The 19,876-nt window shown below is 38.0% G+C and overlaps 1 protein-coding gene across 5 annotated transcripts in view; it reads right to left on the bottom strand.

The window, feature by feature from the left end:
- Window positions 1-19,843, bottom strand: part of SLC30A7 (solute carrier family 30 member 7) — a 106,378-nt gene extending 86,535 nt beyond the window's left edge. For all 5 annotated transcript variants that reach the window (XR_004058947.1, XM_030936824.1, XM_030936822.1 and 2 more), the window contains exons 1-3: window positions 19,574-19,843; window positions 19,245-19,346; window positions 8,769-8,882 (exon numbers count right to left, since the gene is read on the bottom strand). Coding sequence is in view for 4 of the 5 variants with exons in the window: in XM_030936824.1 (XP_030792684.1) it covers window positions 8,769-8,882; window positions 19,245-19,346; window positions 19,574-19,653 (296 nt within the window). In the remaining variant the exon portion in view is untranslated. The remainder of the gene's footprint in view (window positions 1-8,768; window positions 8,883-19,244; window positions 19,347-19,573) is intronic.
- Window positions 19,844-19,876: the final 33 nt, after the last annotated feature.

The following is a 19,876-nucleotide window of genomic DNA, read 5'->3' as shown; positions in this document are numbered from 1 at the left end:
ATTAAGTATGGTTAGTGTTTAGATTCTTGAGCCTGGAAGAAAAATAGAAAAGATTTAAGTATAGGTACATATGGATATACGCACATATGTACGTATCTATCTACCTACTGGATGTATATTACTTTTATGCTGGCTTTGCTCTTTAAAAAATAAGAGTGTGGCAAGACACAAAGATGACTTTTATTTAAAGAAATACTTAAGAGTCCTTCCTTGCTCTCATATTCCCCAACTCTTCTATTGCAGAGTCAGTCCGCTACTGCGGTTATCCTGAATTGGGAGGGTTTTATGAGAATTCAACTCCATGCTTAACATGAATTAATCTGTGTCATTTTGATATACTGCCACCAGTAGTTTACAAATGATGCTACTTATTACTATACCAATTATTCATAGTGTCAAATATTGTACCAGCTTTTATTCTTTAATCTTTCCCAAAAGAAAACACACACAACATACACATATGCACACACACACACAAACACACACAGAAGGAGAGGACAGGATTAAATTAAAAGTGGAAAGAATATTATTCTCTTATATCAACTAGCTAAAGCTGAATATTAAAATCTGCTATGGTACTGAAGGTATTCAAAGCTATTCCTAAAAACCATTTTAGAGCAGGAGACAATACATTCTAAATTGGAAACAAAAGAAACTCTAAGCATTAAAGAACTGAGAATTTTTAATAGTCAGCTACTGTTTATTCAGAAAGACTGTTGAATAAGCTATTCTAATTAGATTTCTGATATATAATATAGATTACTAATTTTCCAACAAAAATTATAACTTTGGATACAATCTTTCTTTAATAATATAAAATATACTTAAGAATCTTTTAGTAACCACTGTTTAAATTATTTGCAAATCACCAATATCATGCCATAAAAAGTGTTCTTATCTGAGCTGTCAAGCTGTTTGAATTTATAGATACACAGGATCTACTGCTCTATATTATAAAATGCACAATTAGTATTTTTTGGCTCACTTTTTCTAATTAAACAAATAACCATATCCCTTGGTTATAACTAAAATCAGCAAGTTCTGCCACAGAACTTCACATCTCCTTTTTAGCCATTGTCACAATATAAAGCTATTATTATATTTTTACTAAACTGTTTCCCCAAGAGACAAGTTCCTGCAAGGCAGGAGGCATGTCTTTACATTATTAGATCATTTTTACATCATTAGAACTAGAAAAGTATTTGACTCATATGAACTCTCAATAAATATCTAAAGAGAACAAGAACAAGAACATGTGAAAGAAACAGTGTGTGCTTGCTAAAGGAAAGAAGCAAAGCCAGGGAGAAAGAGGGAGTAGTGAAGGACCAAAAGTAAAAAACATAACAAGAGGACTAAGAGAGTGCATGTAAGAAGATGGATGTAAAAAGGACAGAGAGTGAGAGAAACTGCACAGGAAAGGGAGAGCTCAGGGAAGGGGAATCAGTGAAGGAAGGAAAGAGAGACTTGGAAAGGGAGACAAACAAGAAAAAGAGTTAAAGAAGTTAACAGAAGAGGAGGAGCAGAGACAGAGCCTAAGAGATAAAGGGTTGAAAGGTAGAGGAAAAGAGCAGAAGAAAAGAAAGAGTAAGACAGGAAAGGTATAGGGGGACAGAAGAAGGAAGAGAGAAAAAAAGATCATGAGCACAAGCCCAAGTACAAGAGGCAAAGAACAAGAGAAGGAAAAGGGAGTTCAGGAGAAGATAAGAGAGAGTAAGAGGATGAGGACGGGAACAAGAGTGAGAGAAAGAAAATATGAGAGACAGATGAAGAAGGAAGAGAATGTAAAAGAGCACTCGCAGGGGAAAGGAAGAGAAGAGGAGGAAAAGAACAGAGGGGAAGAATCAGTAAGAAAGAAGAGAGAAGGGGGGGCGGAGCAAGATGGCCGAATAGGAACAACTCCAGTCTCCAACTCCCAGCGCGAGCGACACAGAAGACCGGTGATTTCTGCATTTTCAACTGAGGTACTGGGGTCATCTCACTAGGGAGTGCCGGACAATCGGTGCTGGTCAGCTGCTGCAGCCTGACCAGCGAGAGCTGAAGCAGGGCGAGGCATCGCCTCACCTGGAAGCGCAAGGGGGAAGGGGATCCGTTTTCCTAGCCAGGGGAACTGAGACACACAACACCTGGAAAATCGGGTAACTCCCACCCCAATACTGCGCTGTAAGCATACAGGCATTCCAGGAGAATATATCCCACACCTGGCCGGGAGGGTCCCACGCCCACGAAGCCTCCCTCACTGCTAACACAGCAGTCTGCCGCGATCTATCCGCAAGGCAGCAGCGAGGCTGGGGGAGGGGCGCCCGCCATTGCTGAGGCTTAAGTAGGTAAACAAAGCCGCTGGGAAGCTCGAACTGGGTGGAGCTCACAGCAGCTCAAGGAAGCCTGCCTGTCTCTGTAGTCTCCACCTCTGGGGACAGCGCACAGCTGAAGACCAACAGGGGAAGTAGCGGGAGCCGGTGCAGACGTGAACGACTCTGTCTGACAGCTTTGGGGAGAGCCGCGGATCTCCCAACGCGGAGGTTGAGATCTGAGAACGGACAGACTGCCTGCTCAGGTGTGTCCCTGACCCCTGAGTAGCCTAGCTGGGAGAAATCCCCCACTAGGGGCAGTCTGACACCCCACACCTCACAGGGTGGAGTACACCCCTGAGAGGACACTTCCAAAGGAAGAATCAGACAGGTACACTCGCTGTTCAGCAATATTCTATCTTCGGCAACCTCTGCTGCTGATACCCAGGCAAACAGGGTCTGGAGTGGACCTTAAGCAATCTCCAACAGACCAACAGAGAGTCCTTCTGACTGTCAGAAGGAAAACTATCAAACAGGAAGGACACCTATACCAAAACCCCATCAGTTCGTCACCACCATCAAAGACCAGAGACAGATAAAACCACAAAGATGGGGAAGAAGCAGGGCAGAAAAGCTGGAAATTCAAAAAATAAGAGCGCATCTCCCCCTGCAAAGGAGCGCAGCCCATCACCAGCAACGGATCAAAGCTGGTCAGAGAATGACTTGGACGAGAGGAGAGAAGAAGGCTTCAGTCCATCAAACTTATCAGAGCTAAAGGAGGAATTACGTACCCAGCGCAAAGAAACTAAAAATCTTGAAAAAAGAGTGGAAGAATTGACAGCTAGACTCATTAATGCAGAGAAGATCATAAACGAAATGACAGAGATGAAAACCATGACACGAGAAATACGTGACAAATGCACAAGCTTCAGTAACCGACTCGATCAACTGGAAGAAAGAGTATCAGCGATTGAAGATCAAATGAATGAAATGAAGCGAGAAGAGAAACCAAAAGAAAAAAGAAGAAAAAGAAATGAGCAAAGCCTGCAAGAAGTATGGGATTACGTAAAAAGACCAAATCTACGTCTGATTGGGGTGCCTGAAAGTGAGGGGGAAAATGGAACCAAGTTGGAAAACACTCTTCAGGATATCATCCAGGAGAACTTCCCCAACCTAGTAGGGCAGGCCAACATTCAAATTCAGGAAATACAGAGAACGCCACAAAGATACTCCTCCAGAAGAGCAACTCCAAGACACATAATTGCCAGATTCACCAAAGTTGAAATGAAGGAAAAAATCTTAAGGGCAGCCAGAGAGAAAGGTCGGGTCACCCACAAAGGGAAGCCCATCAGACTAACAGCAGATCTCTTGGCAGAAACTCTACAAGCCAGAAGAGAGTGGGGGCCAATATTCAACGTTCTTAAAGAAAAGAATTTTAAACCCAGAATTTCATATCCAGCCAAACTAAGTTTCATAAGTGAAGGAGAAATAAAATCCTTTACAGATAAGCAAATGCTTAGAGATTTTGTCACCACCAGGCCTGCCTTACAAGAGACCCTGAAGGAAGCCCTAAACATGGAAAGGAACAACCGGTACCAGCCATCGCAAAAACTTGGCAAAATGTAAAGACCATCGAGGCTAGGAAGAAACTGCATCAACTAACGAGCAAAATAACCAGTTAATATCATAATGGCAGGATCAAGTTCACACATAACAATATTAACCTTAAATGTTAATGGACTAAATGCTCCAATTAAAAGACACAGACTGGCAAACTGGATAAAGAGTCAAGACCCATCAGTCTGCTGTATTCAGGAGACCCATCTCACATGCAGAGACATACATAGGCTCAAAATAAAGGGATGGAGGAAGATCTACCAAGCAAATGGAGAACAAAAAAAAGCAGGGGTTGCAATCCTAGTCTCTGATAAAACAGACTTTAAACCATCAAAGATCAAAAGAGACAAAGAAGGCCATTACATAATGGTAAAGGGATCAATTCAACAGGAAGAGCTAACTCTCCTAAATATATATGCACCCAATACAGGAGCATCCCAGATTCATAAAGCAAGTCCTTAGAGACTTACAAAGAGACTTAGACTCCCATACAATAATAATGGGAGACTTCAACACTCCGCTGTCAACATTAGACAGATCAACGAGACAGAAAGTTAACAAGGATATCCAGGAATTGAACTCATCTCTGCACCAAGCGGACCTAATAGACATCTATAGAACTCTCCACCCCAAATCAACAGAATATACATTCTTCTCAGCACCACATCGCACTTATTCCAAAATTGACCACATAATTGGAAGTAAAGTACTCCTCAGCAAATGTAAAAGAACAGAAATTATAACAAACTGTCTCTCAGACCACAGTGCAATCAAACTAGAACTCAGGACTAAGAAACTCAATCAAAACCGCTCAACTACATGGAAACTGAACAACCTGCTCCTGAATGACTACTGGGTACATAACGAAATGAAAGCGGAAATAAAGATGTTCTTTGAAACCAATGAGAACAAAGATACAACATACCAGAATCTCTGGGACACATTTAAAGCAGTGTGTAGAGGGAAATTTATAGCACTAAATGCCCACAAGAGAAAGCAGGAAAGATCTAAAATTGACACTCTAACATCACAATTAAAAGAACTAGAGAGGCAAGAGCAATCACATTCAAAAGCTAGCAGAAGGCAAGAAATAACTAAGATCAGAGCAGAACTGAAGGAGATAGAGACACAAAAAACCCTCCAAAAAATCAATGAATCCAGGAGTTGGTTTTTTGAAAAGATCAACAAAATTGACAGACCGCTAGCAAGGCTAATAAAGAAAAAAAGAGAGAGGAATCAAATAGATGCAATAAAAAATGATAAAGGGGATATCACCACTGACCCCACAGAAATACAAACTACCATCAGAGAATACTATAAACGCCTCTACGCAAATCAACTAGAAAATCTAGAAGAAATGGATAATTTCCTGGACACTTACACTCTCCCAAGGCTAAACCAGGAAGAAGTTGAATCCCTGAATAGACCAATAGCAGGCTCTGAAATTGAGGCAACAATTAATAGCCTACCCACCAAAAAAAGTCCAGGACCAGATGGATTCACAGCTGAATTCTACCAGAGGTACAAGGAGGAGCTGGTACCATTCCTTCTGAAACTATTCCAATCAATAGAAAAAGAGGGAATCCTCCCTAACTCATTTTATGAGGCCAACATCATCCTGATACCAAAGCCTGGCAGAGACACAACAAAAAAAGAGAATTTTAGACCAATATCCCTGATGAACATTGATGCAAAAATCCTCAATAAAATACTGGCAAACCGGATTCAGCAGCACATCAAAAAGCTTATCCACCATGATCAAGTGGGCTTCATCCCTGGGATGCAAGGCTGGTTCAACATTCGCAAATCAATAAACGTAATCCAGCATATAAACAGAACCAAAGACAAGAACCACATGATTATCTCAATAGATGCAGAAAAGGCTTTTGACAAAATTCAACAGCCCTTCATGCTAAAAACGCTCAATAAATTCGGTATTGATGGAACGTACCTCAAAATAATAAGAGCTATTTATGACAAACCCACAGCTAATATCATACTGAATGGGCAAAAACTGGAAAAATTCCCTTTGAAAACTGGCACAAGACAGGGATGCCCTCTCTCACCACTCCTATTCAACATAGTGTTGGAAGTTCTGGCTAGGGCAATCAGGCAAGAGAAAAAAATCAAGGGTATCCAGTTAGGAAAAGAAGAAGTCAAATTGTCCCTGTTTGCAGATGACATGATTGTATATTTAGAAAACCCCATCGTCTCAGCCCAAAATCTCCTTAAGCTGATAAGCAACTTCAGCAAAGTCTCAGGATACAAAATTAATGTGCAAAAATCACAAGCATTCTTATACACCAGCAACAGACAAGCAGAGAGCCAATTCAGGAATGAACTTCCATTCACAATTGCCTCAAAGAGAATAAAATACCTAGGAATCCAGCTTACAAGGGATGTAAAGGACCTCTTCAAGGAGAACTACAAACCACTGCTCAGTGAAATCAAAGAGGACACAAACAAATGGAAGAACATACCATGCTCATGGATAGGAAGAATCAATATCGTGAAAATGGCCATACTCCCCAAGGTTATTTATAGATTCAATGCCATCCCCATCAAGCTACCAATGACTTTCTTCACAGAATTGGAAAAAACTGCTTTAAAGTTCATATGGAACCAAAAAAGAGCCCGCATTGCCAAGACAATCCTAAGTCAAAAGGACAAAGCTGGAGGCGTCACGCTACCTGACTTCAAACTATACTACAAGGCTACAGTAACCAAAACAGCATGGTACTGGTACCAAAACAGAGATATAGACCAATGGAACAGAACAGAGTCCTCAGAAATAATACCGCACATCTACAGCCATCTGATCTTTGACAAACCTGAGAGAAACAAGAAATGGGGAAAGGATTCCCTATTTAATAAATGGTGCTGGGAAAATTGGCTAGCCATAAGTAGAAAGCTGAAACTGGATCCTTTCCTTACCCCTTATACGAAGATTAATTCAAGATGGATTAGAGACTTAAATGTTAGACCTAATACCATCAAAACCCTAGAAGAAAATCTAGGTAGTACCATTCAGGACATAGGCATGGGCAAGGACTTCATGTCTAAAACACCAAAAGCAACGGCAGCAAAAGCCAAAATTGACAAATGGGATCTAATTAAACTAAAGAGCTTTTGCACAGCAAAAGAAACTACCATCAGAGTGAACAGGCAACCTACAGAATGGGAGAAAATTTTTGCAACCTACTCATCTGACAAAGGGCTAATATCCAGAATCTACAAAGAACTCAAACAAATATACGAGAAAAAAACAAACAACCCCATCAAAAAGTGGGGAAAGGATATGAACAGACATTTCTCAAAAGAAGATATTCATACAGCCAACAGACACATGAAAAAATGCTCATCATCACTGGCCATCAGAGAAATGCAAATCAAAACCACAATGAGATACCATCTCACACCAGTTAGAATGGCAATCATTAAGAAGTCAGGAAACAACAGGTGTTGGAGAGGATGTGGAGAAATAGGAACACTTTTACACTGTTGGTGGGATTGTAAACTAGTTCAACCATTATGGAAAACAGTATGGCAATTCCTCAAGGATCTAGAACTAGATGTACCATATGACCCAGCCATCCCACTACTGGGTATATACCCAAAGGATTATAAATTAGTCTACTACAAAGACACATGCACACGTATGTTTATTGCGGCACTATTCACAATAGCAAAGACTTGGAATCAACCCAAATGTCCATCTGTGACAGACTGGATTAAGAAAATGTGGCACATATACACCATGGAATACTATGCAGCCATAAAAAAGGATGAGTTTGCGTCCTTTGTAGGGACATGGATGCAGCTGGAAACCATCATTCTTAGCAAACTATCACAAGAAGAGAAAACCAAACACCGCATGTTCTCACTCATAGGTGGGAACTGAACAATGAGATCACTTGGACTCGGGAAGGGGAACATCACACACTGGGGTCTATCATGGGGAGGGGGGAGGAGGGAGGGATTGCATTGGGGAGTTATACATGATATAAATGATGAATTGATGGGTGCTGACGAGTTGATGGGTGCAGCACACCAACATGGCATAAGTATACATATGTAACAAACCTGCACGTTATGCACATGTACCCTAGAACTTAAAGTATAATAAAAAAAAAAAAAAAAAAAAAAAAAAAAAAAGAAAGAAGAGAGAAGGAATAGAAAAGACAAAAGGGTGGGGAAGAGAAAGAAACAGAGTATTGCATCCTGAGCTCTGCTTACACGTATATACAGTTATATTGCAAAATACTCTATGAACTCAAAAAAGGAAACACTTAGTGTAATCAAATAATGAAAAAATCCATTGCTTCCTCCAATCAGAGGTGGCGGAAATCAAATTATGCCTCTAAGATGATCCAATGTAGTCCCTTCAGCATAAAGATACTCTACAAATATTTGATTAATTGTCCAAATCAGCAAGCATATAAGAACTGTTACATAAAAGCAGAGCTAAAGAGGATAATATAAAACCATATTAGAAAATGATTTTAAATAAATCAACAGCAAAGTACCCATTAAAAAAGAAAAAAGCAAAAGCAAAAAAAAATGCCTATTTTCATATATTAAAACTTTCTTCTTCAGAAAAAAGTTGAGAAATTCCTCTATGTGGTAGCAATCTCAACAAATTACTGTATATTCCAATTACATACTGTTTAAAAACTCATCCATGAAGTTATGAAACCAGTTACCATTGGGGAAGTAGGAACTCAAAGACGCCTGAGTGGGGACTTCAGAGATTCAAAAGTTACACGTGTGTTCAATTTTTAACAAGTCACTGAGCTTAAGATTAGTGTTTTTTTGTGTATATCTTATACTTCAATAAAAAGGAGTTTTTTCTTAAAGTCTTACCCGTAAGAGAAAGCATCATTATCTCTCCATTTTGAAATAACAGAAGCTGCCAGTCCAGCCAAAATGGCAGTGCTATCGAAAAACATGTGAAAAGAGTCGGAAATCAAGCCTAAGCTGGAAAAGAACAAACACATTGACAAATTACAATAAAAACCAAATAGTAGGCATCCTTCTCTGAAAGTCTAAGATTCAGCTTTTGTTCATCAGGAATTAACCATCTAAAACAACAATTTAAATATGCTATATAGATAGCTATTGAGGATAAGTTTCAAATATCTAAAAAGTAAACCCTCATGCGGAAGGAAAAGCATTCCGCAGATAATTTTTCCTGCACAAGGAAAAGCCCAGCTGCTGTGAGAGAGGCAGAAACAAAACCATCTGCTGCTGAGTGAGAGGTAGGAATGTGACCACCCCTTGGTCACTTGCAAAGGTCAGCTGCCACTGAAAGAGTGGTAGGAAAAAAAAGCCATCTACTACTGGGACGAGGCTGATACCTACTTGCACCCAGGATCTTACAACGCAAAGGTCTGCTATTGTTGAGTATCCTGCTCCTCCCTTTTGATACCAGGCTGAGGACAGTGGGGACAGGCTGAGAGACAGGGAGAGCTGCAGGATCATTAATACTCATCCTGACACTCAGGTGCACAGGTTTGCCTGACTAGGGATACAACAAGAGAACCGAGTCCTACCCTCCCCACCAAGCCTTGAATAAAGTATAGGGAATGGTAAACTACCAGTGAGAGCACAAAGAGATATGTGCAGAACTTGCTAAAAGCTGAGAGTGGAGCAAGAACCCAGAAAAAATCCTCCAGTACTCCAAATGCAATACTAATCACAAAGTACTAGGAACCACTGAAAAATGTAAAGGCTGTGATTTGATGAAATCAGCAACAACAAAACACAAAACCCAGCTCAAACCCAGTTCAACTATTGACCAGATAGTTTCAAAACTCCCATATTAATGGCCAGGCAGAAAAATAGGTGTGCCTATTTCCAGACATATACAGTCTCTATTATTCTTTTAAACAATGTCCAGCACTCAATGACAAAATCAAGAAAAAATAAAAAGAGACTCATTGTTAAGAGTTACAACAGTCAACAGAACCAGAAATGGCCCAGATGTTGGAACTATTAGATAGGACTTTAAAACAAATACAATTAATATGTCAAAGGATGTGGTATAAAATCAGAGAAAATTCATTAACAAATGAAGAATTTCCGCAGATAAAAACTATAAAATAATATAATGGAAATGATAATTTTTTGTAAAATTACAATATGGAGTAATAATAGTCATGGGCTTCTGAGCAGACTGGACACAGAAAGAATCAGTTAGGTCAAAAGAAGTTATACAAAGTGCAACACAAAGAGAAAAGGGAGTGAAAACAAACATACAAACTTTCCCAAACTAGTCTGGAAATATTGAGCATACTAAAATATATGTATTTAGAGTCTCGGGAACTGAAAAGAAAAAAAGAAAGGAAAAGCATTTAAAAAGAAAATGTCTGAGAGTTTTCTGAAATTCATAAAAGAAAATAAATCACAGATCCAAGAAGCTTAATGAATCCCAAGCAAGCAAAAAAACCCTAAACACTTCACAAATCACTAAACACCAAAGAGAAAGAAAAAATCTTAGAAAACCAGAGGGGAAAAAAGAGAAAAATTAAATTAGAAAAATAAAAATACAATTTATAGCATGTTTTTCTTCAGAAACTATTCAAGCCAGAATGCAATGGAGCAACATCTTTAAAGTATTGAAAGACCAAAAAAAAAAAAAATGCTGTCAACAACCTAAGGTATGACAATAATAGCACACAGAATGGAATAAAAAAATCAAAGTGTATTAAATAAGGTTCTTATCAGATACATGAAATGACATATTATTTGTGATAATTTAAAGATTAATATTATACATACTAAAGCACCTACTAAGAAAAGCCACCAAAAGAAGGGCAGGAAATCCTCTACCAACACAAAGCAGACGTTCTGCTACCACTGAGGATGGAGCAGGAAAGTTGTTTCCATCCAGGACCATACACATACACAGAGCAGAGTTTGGCTTCACAGGAGGAGTAAAAATGTTGACAAAAATCATACTCCTGAGGTTTAGGCTTACAGAATCTACCAAAGACAGAGGTTTTGGGTCAAAGTCAACAAATACCCCTCTGCCTTCACCATAAACTGGGTACTGAGTAACAAGGAAGAGCAGTCTATAGCTTGGGTAGGGGTAAGAGCATAAAGAAAAGAGCTTCTATGGCATAGGCACCATACAGGGACTACTAAAAGCACAAACTCTAACCAACTGGTGGTCTAACAGACAAGGCATATCTATTTCCGATCATAAATACTATTACCCCAGTATCTACTGTTTTTTACTCATAATGTCTAATATTTGATAAAAAATTTCAAGACACACAAAAAGACCCAAAAAAAAAAAAAAAGAAGTCACTACGGAAAAAGCAGTTAACAGAACCAGACCAAGATATTGACCCAGATACTGGAGCTATCATAAACTGTAATTAATATGCTAAAGGATCGATGGAAAAAGTGGATAAAATATTATGAACCAATGGGAAATTTGGTAAAGAAGTGGGAAATACAAAAAATAATCAAATGGAAATGCTAGAAACAAAAAACAAGTTATCAGCAATAAAGAATTCTTCCAATTGTCTTATCACAGACTGGACACAGCTGAGGAAAGAAATCCGTGAACTTGAAGTCAATAAAAATTTTCTGAAAGCAATCATCAGTTCAGTCTTTAAAAACAAGCTTCTGAAGTCAGAGTACCTGGGTTCAAATCCCAGCTCCATATTTACTAGTTCTGTGACCAGTAAGTTGCTTAACTTCTTTGTGCCTCGATTTAGCCATTACTTAAACAGAGTAATAGTATAAAAGTGACATAATTGTTATAATAATGGAGTTAATATATGTGAAACATTTACCACAATGCTTGCCACATTAAAACAACACTAATATTCCTGTTACTAATTATTAATAAATTACATTGATTATTATTAACTATTATTAATGCTTACAATACCTGGTGTTCCCAAGCACAACCCATACCTCTTAATATTTGGCTAGATGCTAGAGCTTTCATCAGTTGGAAGTGCTACAAACTAAAAGTCAAAAATATTCTTCACACATACAGAAAAAGCATGGTTTTAAATTTTTCTCATAATTTGGAATAATTATATAATTAGAAACTAAGTCAAAGCACTTTATTTACCAACAAGAAAAAGCACAATAATTTATAAACCTCTGCCAAATCACTACAAAAGATTTTAGAAATCGTCTTAAACTTTTATCATGAACCTTATTTATTCCACTGAAATATATTAGTAAGTTTAAGCGCAGACAGTACTTTAACCATTTCATCTGACATCTAACTCAAAGCAGAATGAGAATTGGTGAATAAATGGAAAAGCAGAATAATAAAACGGATACATGAGAACAAGGTAAGGGGCATGTTATTCATGTAATTCTCTTAGATTTAATATTTTAAGATTTGCCCTTGGATAGATTACCGAAAATTACACACTTGAACCACAACATCTATGTAACATGGAAAATAATGATTTAACTTTATTTTGAAGTATGAAAGACTCATGTGAAGAATTTCTCTATACTGTGATAAAACCACTAATAAAGACATTGTCTATGATTTTGTTTTCTGAAATCTTTTCCATGAAAAGACTAATATGGCAAAATACTGTTAAAATACGGTTTCAGAAAACTATCTTTCTACTCTGATAAAATGATAGAATTGTGTTCACTTTATGGAATTTTATAACTAAATTTAAAAGTCAATTTTGGGAGCTAAACTAGACTACATATTTAATAGGTTTAGTTTTTCCTCCCTAGGTATGGTTTCTTAATGTTTTTATTTCTTAATGGAAGTGCTTTATTAGTATATACAGCTTTTATTTGAAATGACTGTAATCAGTTTTAAAAGGCAGGGCATTCATTCTAAATAAATAAAAGCAAACATTTACTGATTTATTGATCTATATTTTACTATCTATTTCACTATATATTCAGTAAAACACTGTCATGGGTTGAATTGTGTTCCTGCCCCCAAATTCATATGTTGAAGTCCTAACCTCTAGTACCTGTGAATGTGACCTTATTAGTAACAGGCTCGATGCAGATATAATTAGTTAATATTAGGTCATTAAGGTGAGCCCTCATCCAGTGTCCTTATAAAAAAGAGAAATTTGGAAGAAGACACATAGATCACCATGCGAAGATAAGGAAGAGATTAGGTGATGCTCCTACAAACCAAAGACTGTCCAAGATTACCAGCAAACCAACTGAAGCTACAGAAAGATCGTGGAACAGATTTTTCTTCAGAGTCCTCATTAGAAATCAACCCTGATGATACTTTGATCTCAGACTTCTAATCTCCAGAATTGTGAGACAATAAATTTCTGTGGTTTAAGCCACCTAGTTTGTGGTGTTTTGTTAGACCAGCCTAGCAAACTAATACACACTCCTTTTTTTTAACAAATTTATTTTATATGTATCCAACATACACCAAACATTGCCGTAATGCAAAAAAAAAAAAAAAAGTAAATTTCTTTTGCATACAATAGCAGTCAAGTTTCTTTTAAAGAGGTGTGGATATAGCACGGCAATTTTAATACTCACCAAAATGAAATTTTACTTAAATTTTAAGTAAACTTAATTAGCATTAAAATATTATTTTTAGTACTTAATAAATTGTGACTACCTGAAAAACTACTTCCTCTTCTGAGATGGAAGAACATTATGTTCTTTTAAAACACTGCAATATGAGATCTCTTCCCTTAAACCTGATACCATGATTTAAAAATTACCTACCTGCAAATACACAAACTCATGGGAAAAACAGTCTACTTTTTTTAGTTCTCTGCTCACCTATCACATGTAAAAATACTGCTTATGAGGGATGTCAATTTTACTGTTCATATTCAATCTTAGAAAATGTTTCTGATTATGAATTATATTTAAACTATATGGTATAAATTTCCTTAAAAAATAAAGGTAGCACAGAGAATACCTAAGGTTATATGACTGAAACACCAAAGTAAACCATGATAAAGTAAGCTGGTTGTGAAAATCCATGTACTTGTAGACTCCTCTTCAAACTGCTAGTTTCTCTAAAATGTATTTACAAACTTTTTTAAATGACTACCTTCTAAAGACATTTTAACATGGAAAACCGACCAGGCGCAGTGGCTCATGCCTGTAATCCCAGCACTTTGGGAGGCTAAGGTGGGTGGATCACCTGAGGTCAGGAGTTTGAGACCAGCCTGGCCAACACAGCAAAACTCCCTATCTACTAAAAATAAAAAAATTAGCCAGGAGTGGTGGCGCACACCTGTACTCCCAGCCACTTCGGAGGCTGAGGCAGGAGGATTGCTAGAATTCAGGGGGCGGAGGCTGCAGTGATCCAAGATCGCGCCAGTGCACTCCAGCCTGGGCAACACAGTAAGACTCTGCCTTAAAAAAAAGAAAAAGAAAACATCTTCGTGTATAAAGGAGAAACCTCAATACATGAATACAGAAGCAAAAACAGCACAAATGTCAATAGAATATATAGCAAAAAAAATTTTTGAAAAGAACTTTATTTAGGGTATATTGGAGGCAAAAACAAAGAAAGCGAGAAAGAGAACCTATAAATTAAGAGTGACTTAAGAGACATATGAGCTAAATACTATGTATGGATCTTGTTTGATTTCTAATCTGTAAAACCAAACATAAAAAGCATTTATGAGACAATGAGGGACTCCTGAATACTCACTAGCTGGATATTAATGAGTCATTAACTTTCATAGGTGATAATGGTTTTCTGTTATGTTAAAGAGGGGGTTGATTTTATCTTTTAGAGAAGCATAATGAAATAGTTATAGAAGAAATTACATCTTGTATCTGCTTTAAAACACTCCAATAGCGGGACAGGGACAACAGATGAAATAAGATAGACCATGTATTGATAAATGTTAAGGCTGGGTGATGGGTACATGAGGTCCATTAAACTCTCCACTTTTATATAGGTTTAAAACAGCCAATGATAAAAAATGGTTTAAAAGGTCTATTGGTAACTAAGCTAACAGTATATTTCTACTGTTTGTTAAACATGTGTTCAAAATTGAAAATAAGGAATGATCCTAATTCAGAAATCCCTTACCAGGTAGTTTCCACGATGTGGAAAGTCAAAGTCATGGAAAAACATTAACTATCAATTTATTATCAGGAAATTAGAAAATTCTTAGAATCCTGACATTAGCAAAGTCAGTAAACTAAATGAGTTACAGTGAAATAACCCACAACTCCACCACATTCCATTACATAGTCCCTTACTTTAAAAAAAAAAAAGTCTAAGCAAAATGGAATACTTATCTATATTTTTAAGGTGGAAAATAAAATTATAGGAAAGCAAAAGGCATCACCATAAGCTGGTAAGTAATGCTGCCTTTTGAGAAGGAAAAAGTTGATTTTAAAAGACTAAAATATATGAAAATTTTAATAGAAAAACATGTGATTGATAGAACTATTTTTCTTCACTAAGGAATTACTTTACAAACATCTGCTGTGAAATATTATATTGAAGTAGAACCAAAACAATGTCTGGTATTGTCTTAAACATTTTTTCAACAAATATTTACTTTGTTAACACAAAGACATTAACCTTCAGAGTTACCTGAGTGTCTTCTATGTCTAAGGGAAAAACGGTTGCAAGAGCTTTGGTAAGAAACACGACTGAAATTAAATCTGTTAATAACGAAGTAAAAATGTAAGAACATAAAAACACAGAAACTATATTGAGATACTAGAAAACAAGTGTGATTGTTTTGGACATCAAACTTAGATAATAGGTGCTGTAGGCTCTGCTGCTCACTTGCAAAGTAAAAAACTCTAGGCCTCAATTTTCCACCTACAGAAGATGATACGTTAGTTTGTCTCTCTCTCTCTCAAGTCCCACTTCCAGAACCTACACTATCTACATATTCCCTTTCTTCCTTAGTAAAAAATCCCGGACTTTCCACAGAATACATGGTTGAGTAGAATAAAGAATATATTTGCAACTAGGCATGACCATGTGATAAAGGTTTAGTGAAAGCATCGTGTATTAGCATCCAGATAAATCTAAAAAAAAAAAAAAAAAAAAAAAAAAAAACAACGTGCACACCTTTTACCTCTTCTTCTCTGCATTCCAGACATTATGCTGCCAGGGATGGCTCAAACACTACCCATCTTGGAAATGAAGTTTTATCTTGCTTAAGCAACCATTAATTTAGGTTTTTGTTTTGTTTTGAGACAGAGTATTACTCTGTTACCCAGGCTGCGGGGCAGTGGCACAATCTCGGCTCACTGCAACCTCTGCCTCCCAGGTTCAGGCGATGTTGGTGTCTCAGCCTCCCATGTATCTGAGATTACAGATGTGCAGAGTTTTTCTGTAACTTGAAAACAAACTTAACCCTAGATGATACAAAACCACATTCTTACACTATGTTACCTTGAGATTAGTCAGTTACTCAACAATAAATTAGTAAATGAAAAATAAAATACTAGAAGGAAGCGAAAAATCACATACAGAATTTCTACCATATTCCTCCCAATTTCTTTCTTTTCTTTTTCTTTTTTTTTTTTTTTGAGACAGAGTCTCGCTCTGTTGCCCAGGCTGGAGTGCAGTGGCCAGATCTCAGCTCACTGCAAGCTCCACCTCCCGGGTTTACGCCATTCTCCTGCTTCAGCCTCCCGAGTAGCTGGGACTACAGGTGCCGGCCACCTCACCCGGCTAGTTTTTTGTATTTTTTTAGTAGAGATGGGGATTCACTGGGTTAGCCAGGATGGTCTCAATCTCCTGACCTCGTGATCCGCCCATCTCGGCCTCCCAAAGTGCTGGGATTACAGGCTTGAGCCACCGCGCCCAGCCTATTCCTCCCAATTCCTAAGAGTGACAGAATGTAATGTAATGTTTTGTCATTGCTGTTTTTCCTTAACAGGGGTAGTTACCATTTTTAGTATAGGTAACGTAATTCCATACATTAATCATTCCCTCATTCTTTCATTTAGCAAATATGTATTAAGCATCCACTATGTTCTATGTACTGAAGTGCCTACATAAGATAGAAAAGATCCCTATGTTGATACAGTTTACATTCTAGTGGGAAGGTGAAGGGTAGCAGATATTTATTGAGGGGGGAAAATATACAACAATTACCTATTCTTCCACTGAAGATACCTACTCATCACCAAAAATATAAATCAACTGTAAGTTCTTCCTTTAAAATGAAGGCTCTGAAAAAGAACCAGAACAATTTAACATTTGTTAAAATTAGATCAACTGTTTCTATGAACCTTTATTTGTGAAGTGAGTGTTTTATTCATGTTTTAGTCGTCTACAGGAAAAATGAGTTTTGGAAGAAATTTAATCAAGGAATTGAAAAGCTAATTGAACCTACGAGAACACAGATAATCTTCTGGTCATATAAAGAAATTATTGATCAGTCAACAAAAGGAACTAAAAATTTTGGTGTCTAAATAAAAAACACAGAAAGCCAGATTATTAAAAGGCCAGAGAAATGTCTAAATCTGCCCAAATGTCAATAAGAAGAGATCTGTATTAAAAATTAATATTTAAGAATAATTGGTTGTAGATATGGAGATTAACATAAATGGGCATGAGATGACAGATACGTGCTAAATGATCTAAGTACAACACACACTGGAGCTAGATTTCAAATCTAGCTAGAAGACATAACACAATGAAAAGCAGTATAAGCTGTACCAGTAAAGAGGAGCAAGTCACCTAAGGGTAAAAGAACAAGTCATCTACAACCAATGTTTTTGTCATGCACTGATGCATAGTGACTTAAAAAATAACGGTTTTAGTAATCTCCCCAATAGATCTCTACAGATCAGAAGAGTTACTATATACTTAACTTTCCATGAAAGGTGGTTTAGGAACTTCAAGTATGAATCTCTTGAATGAGATATTTCACAGAGTGACTTATGCAATGGAAAGCCATAGTGAAACATTTCAATAGAAACTATCTGTAGCAAAATATGCATATATAAGTTATGATACACTCTTGATACAATCAGCACATATGCCAAAATTATGGCATAATTTAGGAAGAGAAAAATGTAAAATATACTGTAATACGTATTTATGATAAAGTGTGATTATTCAAGTACAAGTGCTTTTAACATCTACAGTATATTAAAGTGTGTTAATATTATGGGATTAAAGAATTAATCTATGATGGGGTATCCTTGAAATAAATACATCTGATTCCCAAAGGATTCAAAATGGTTATTACATATATGAAGATTTCATTGTGCCAATATGCCTTTATACACAACTGTTGACTAAACCAATAACTTTCATAATCTGCTGGTTATTATTTTTTGTAGAACTGAATTGATGGTTGAACTGAAAGAAGCCCACGCATTACATAAAAGTATACATGTCACAAAACCTGGTGAGATTACCTGTCAATGTTGGATCTCAACAGAAGATCAAGGACAGCAATTTTCTCTGAAAATGGGTCTTAAATAACAGAGACTAAGTCTACTTAACAAATAGAAAACAGGTTCTTAATCTAGAGTCCAAGATTTAGTACAGGGAACCCAACAACATCCTGAAGCTTTATGTACAATTCTGAGTATTGGCTTTCTTCAGAGTTTTGAACGAGTATGGGATCTAAAGACAGAATTAGTACACCTAGGAATGTGACAGTCTCATTGTTAGCAGAACAACTTCATAAGACCTTAAGTTACTCAACAGCAAATACCTGAATAATAGTAACTTCACTGCCATAGAGTTACACACTAGATTTTCCTCCTCCTAAGGATGTTTCAAAAACAAAAAGGAAAAACCCTCAAAGGTGCCACCAAAATCCAAGAAATGTTGTTTCTAGAAAACTATATGGGATTTTTACATCGCAGTTAACACTAGAGGAAAATCATGAGACAGTTTCGGCATTAAAGAGAAAAGAGAATGACACATATTTCTCCGGATATCCCTTTATAAAACCTCCCATTCCAAGCCCCAGTAACAAACTAAGTAGAACATCTCAAATATACTCTCAGAATCTTAAGGGTGAAATCCAAATGCCACTCCCCCCTGAGAGAGGCCGCAAACAAGTTTCTCCCAATTCCAACAAAGTGGGTAAAGCTAAGGCCCCCAATTAGAAATGAAGGATTCTGTCCGTCTGCTAAAATAAGGAGGGGGCTTGTCAGTCTTGCCTGATGGAACCGGAGGGGAGGGTGACAACAGAAGTTGCACAGGATAGGCCTCAGATCTTACTCAAGAACTGCAGCCCTATCAGATTGGTGCGGGTATGGGAAAACAACTCAGCAGCAGAGGTAGGTAATGAAGGTAGGACATGAACCTCCTGGTGAGGAGCTACGTGGCATTAAGCAAACAGTGTTTCGTCTCCCTCACACCCTGTTTCCGCCCAAACCATTTTCCCCTTTAGTTACCAGTTGCTCCAGATGCCGTAGAGTAGTTCCACAAAAGCGAAAGAGAGGTTCAGGCACAGGAAGAAAAACAGGTTCCGGGACGTCTTGTCGGACAGGATAGACCTGGGAATGATACACGTGGAAAAGAGCCGGGAGAGTTAAGGAGGTGCCGAGACCCCGAGGCTGGGTACCCCTTTCAAGTTCCTCCCAGTTCACATGCTCCTTTCCTCACAGCTGGGGGTTGACGGGGAGTTTCCGACGCTCCCTCCCTGGACCTCGGGCTATCCTGAGGTCTGGGCCTTCTCCCTTTCTGCCGGACACCCCCTCCCCGCAAACACAGCACCCCGCACCTAAACCAGCCCGAGATCTTGCCGAACAGATTGAACTTGGGTGGTTTGTATTCATCGTCCTTGATGGACAGGGGCAACATCTTCTCTGCCCGGCGAAGAGCCGGGTCTACTCCCCTCTAGAAGTGGCTCCGTGGGGTGATGGCAGTGATAGCAGTGACGCCTCAAACGGGAATCCCCAGCGCTTGTCCGGGGCCGCGCACCGCTGCGAGACACAGACAGACACAGACACACACCCGGGAATTCGCTTACTTCCGGCCCGGGCCGCGCAACGCGTCCTGGGACGGGAAAGGAGGGAGGCCAGTC

The sequence above is a fragment of the Rhinopithecus roxellana genome, chromosome 8 (genome assembly GCF_007565055.1).
Source record: "Rhinopithecus roxellana isolate Shanxi Qingling chromosome 8, ASM756505v1, whole genome shotgun sequence".
Lineage (NCBI taxonomy): Eukaryota > Metazoa > Chordata > Mammalia > Primates > Cercopithecidae > Rhinopithecus > Rhinopithecus roxellana.
The sequence above is the reverse complement of the archived record's forward strand: the minus strand, read 5'-3'. Positions and strand labels throughout refer to the sequence as shown.